Consider the following 3,810-nt stretch of genomic DNA (forward strand, 5'->3'; position numbering starts at 1 on the left):
GCTCTTAGATTGTTCGGATTTTTCCACATTCCATTTCATTTCATGGGAAAAATCCAAACAATCTATGAACTCCCGAAAAAACAAGACCTAAATTCCCTATATTTCATAAATTCCCTACATTTCATACACCAAAAAACACCTTCAATCAATATCCTACATTCCATCAAAAAAAGCATATTAAAAATAACCTTATATAAAATAACATAACATTTTTAGTAGATGGGAGATAACTCTTTTTGGATAAAAAACAGACTAAATTAACTCATTTAAAAATAGGATGAGTTTAATTCTAAAACACGAACAACACAGATTCGAAGATTATTCGGGCGACGGTATCTTTTCTTCATTATTTTCTCTAGGTAAAACAATAATTCCAAAAGTAGCTAGCTTTGTTTCAAAAAACAAATCACTCATTTCAAGCGGAGCGAAAGCCGTCGGCTCAATCGCTGAAGCGGGAAAGAGTATAAGCGACACAGTGAAACAATCTAACGAGTTGAAAGAATTAGAACTAATAAGAGAACTTCGAAACAGGAGATTAGAAGAAAGGAAAGGAAAAGGTTTTAAAGTTATAGGATAAAAATGATTGTCGCTCACGCTCCAAAAACTTATTTCGGTTCAGGCGATATACAAAAATCATTGGGTTCTCTTCCTGGATTTCCATGGGCGAAATATCCCGGAGAAAAACATCTTCCCGGTCATAATTACACCGGTCGAGGCACTAGGTTAGATCTGCGATTAGACGAAAACAATAAACCCAAACCAGGGGAAGAACCAGTCAATAGAGTTGACGCCGCTGCGCTTAAACATGATATTTTATACAGAAACAAAGACATAAAGTTTAGACACGAAGCAGACAAACAAATGATAATCGAACTTGAAAATATTCCAAATCCAACTTTCAAAGAGAGAATGGAAAGAGCATTAATCATTAAACTGTTAAAAGCAAAGATGAAATTAGGTATGGGATTGGCGGATGAAATTCACAAAGAATTTAGAAAAACTAAAAACTTTTTAAAAGTCAAAGTGTTTGAAAAAGATGAAATATGGTCAGCCGATTTAATTCATATGCCAGTCGAAAGAGGATTTAAATATTGCTTAACAGTTATAGATTTATATACGAGATATGTATGGGTTATTCCTTTGAAAAACAAAACGGGATTATCAGTCAAACACGCATTTGAAACGATTATGAAACAATCTAACCGTCATCGAGAAAAACTATGGGTAGATAAAGGAAGTGAATTTTATAACAAAAATGTGAAATCTCTGGGATTTGAAATTTACAGTACGCATAACGAAGGTAAAGCTGTAGTAATAGAAAGATTTAACAGGACTCTTAAAAAATAAATTATTCAAAAAATTCACGGAATTGAAATCCCAAAAATGGCTTAAAATATTACCAGTTGTTGTCGACGAATACAATAACAAAATTCATCTATAGGTGTCACACCAACACAAGCCTCGAGTAATCCAAATATTATAAAGTAAATTAACGCGCAACATAACTACGAAAATGAAATAAAGAATTTAAATATCAAACCCAAATTTAAAGTAGGAGATCGAGTTCGTATTTTCAAATATAAAAGTAAGTTCGAAAAAGGTTACGTTGGATACTGGACGAACGAAATATTCATCGTTGATAAAGTAAACACTACATCACCTCCGACATATGAATTAATCGATCAAGACAAAGAACAAATCATAGGTAGGTTTTAACTTTAGTTAATTTAGAAAAACTGAGGAAAAGATTAGATGATTATAATAATTACTTAAGTGATTTAAGTGAGACACTAGATTTTAAGCCGTCACATCCCATTTCAGAAGAATATTAAAACATACTCATGACTAATATAGTAGAAATATTTGTAGGTACAGATTGTATAGATCAAATGTTACAACGTTTAGGAAAAGTAGATCAGAAAAGACTAACCTTAATTTCCCATAACGGCAGTGGTTTTGACAACTGGATTGCACTTCAAAACGTTAAAAAACTAACACAATGTCCACTAGTAGTAGATAATAAAATTCTTTCTTTTCCTTTATCTAATCCATATACAGAAGAAAGATTGCAGAAAAAATGGAAAAGACAGAAAGAAATAATGAGTAACTCTAACTATTTACAAAATATATCTTTCACTTGTTCATTTATACATCAAAGCACTAGTTTGGCGGCCTGGGGAAATTCATCTAATCTACCGATGAATTTGAAAAAGATCACCGATGTTAATATTGCAAAATTCACCAAAGAAACCTGGGAATCTTTAAGACCCGAATGAGAAACTTACGCTAAAAGAGATACATTGTGTCTCGGAGCTTGTTTGATAAAATACAATCAAGCCATGAAAAAAACTGTCTTCCAAAACGTTTCCAATAATCTAACGACTCCTTCTTTATCTTTAAAGGGTTGGTATTATTTATATCATTACGATAAAGAAATGGTTGAAGAAGAATGGTATGAAAGTACTAGAATGGTTCCGAAACATACGGAAAAACAAAACGTAGAAAAAGTTTACTCGCATACTCATCCTTTTATAAGATATTTTATCAGACAAAGTATTAAAGGAGGAAGAGTTTCGGCAAATCGAAAATCATTTGAAACGGATAAAATGAATGAGATCTGCGCCATATTAAAAGAATACAATGAAAGTGACACTGAAGGAATAATAGATTTATTCAAAGAATACAGTGTTAACCCAAAAGATTAAACGGAAGTTCACGCTAAACTCAAAGAACTGGACTATTCTAAACTGGTGGCGTTTGACGCTAATGGGTTGTACGCTTCCGCCATGACAGAAGGTGAATATCCTAAAGCGGAAAGTGCAAGAGCGTTTCTACGAGAAGAAGAAAAAGAATTTGTAAAACTCTTCAATAAACAAAAATTCAGACCTAGAACTGCTATTTTAAAAGTCTGGTTTGAATATCCCAAAAACATGTTTTTTCAACCCATACCAGCTAAAGGTAAAATAACTTTTACGAATAGAATAGGTAAGAAGGAAACTGGGAGTAAAATCAGGTTCAGAAATGGTTTCTGTTATGACGTTTTAACATCAGTTGATATTCAAGAAATAGTGAAATCCGGTGGTAAAATTATTAGAATATTAGATGGTATAGTTTACGAAGAAAATTTTATAACTCCACCATACAGAGATTATATTTTAATTTTGAAGGAATTAAGGAATAAATACAAAAAAGAAGGAGATATGGTTGCTAGTAATTGCATGAAATTATTAGGTAATTCCTTATACGGTAAATCTATTCAGAAGGATATAAATACATCGAGACATCTATGGAGTGAAGCGACTTTTAAAGCCAACTTTGATTCACACGTCAAAAGCTATGAAAAAGTAAATGAGACCCAATATATCGTTCAGATGAATGACGAAGTAAAAGAGTTTGTTCCTCCAAAGGATTTTACTAGATTAACACCCACTCATTTAGGTGCATTTATATTATCTCACAGTAAAAAAATAATGAACAATTTCATTCACGTAATAGATGGATTTTATAAGCCGGAAATATACTATACAGATACTGATAGTTTATACATTTCGTCTAGCAATTGGGATAAATTAAATGAAGCTGGGTTGGTGTCTGAAAACGAATATAGCAAAGGGAAGAATGATTACGGTGATGGTGGAATCATATTTGGTTTATATTTAGCGCCAAAAGTAAAATACAATATCATTCTAACTTCCGATGGTGTTTTAAAAGAAAAGAAAACGTTTAAGGGGTACTCTAACTATAAGATTAAGGTAGAAGACTACATTCAATTAGCTAGTGGACATGACGTAACGAATGAATTTGATAAAC

At 32.2% G+C, this 3,810-nt stretch overlaps 1 protein-coding gene across 1 annotated transcript; it reads left to right on the forward strand.

Moving 5' to 3' along the window:
* Nucleotides 1-579: 579 nt before the first annotated feature.
* LOTGIDRAFT_174996 (hypothetical protein) lies at nucleotides 580-2,276 on the forward strand (the record flags this gene model as incomplete). The annotated part of the gene is made up of 2 exons (XM_009055090.1): nucleotides 580-958; nucleotides 1,870-2,276. 2 exons carry the CDS (start codon nucleotides 580-582, stop codon nucleotides 2,274-2,276), a joined length of 786 nt encoding a protein of 261 aa, XP_009053338.1.
* Nucleotides 2,277-3,810: the final 1,534 nt, after the last annotated feature.

Source organism: Lottia gigantea, assembly GCF_000327385.1.
Source record: "Lottia gigantea unplaced genomic scaffold LOTGIsca_231, whole genome shotgun sequence".
Classification (NCBI taxonomy): Eukaryota; Metazoa; Mollusca; class Gastropoda; family Lottiidae; genus Lottia; species Lottia gigantea.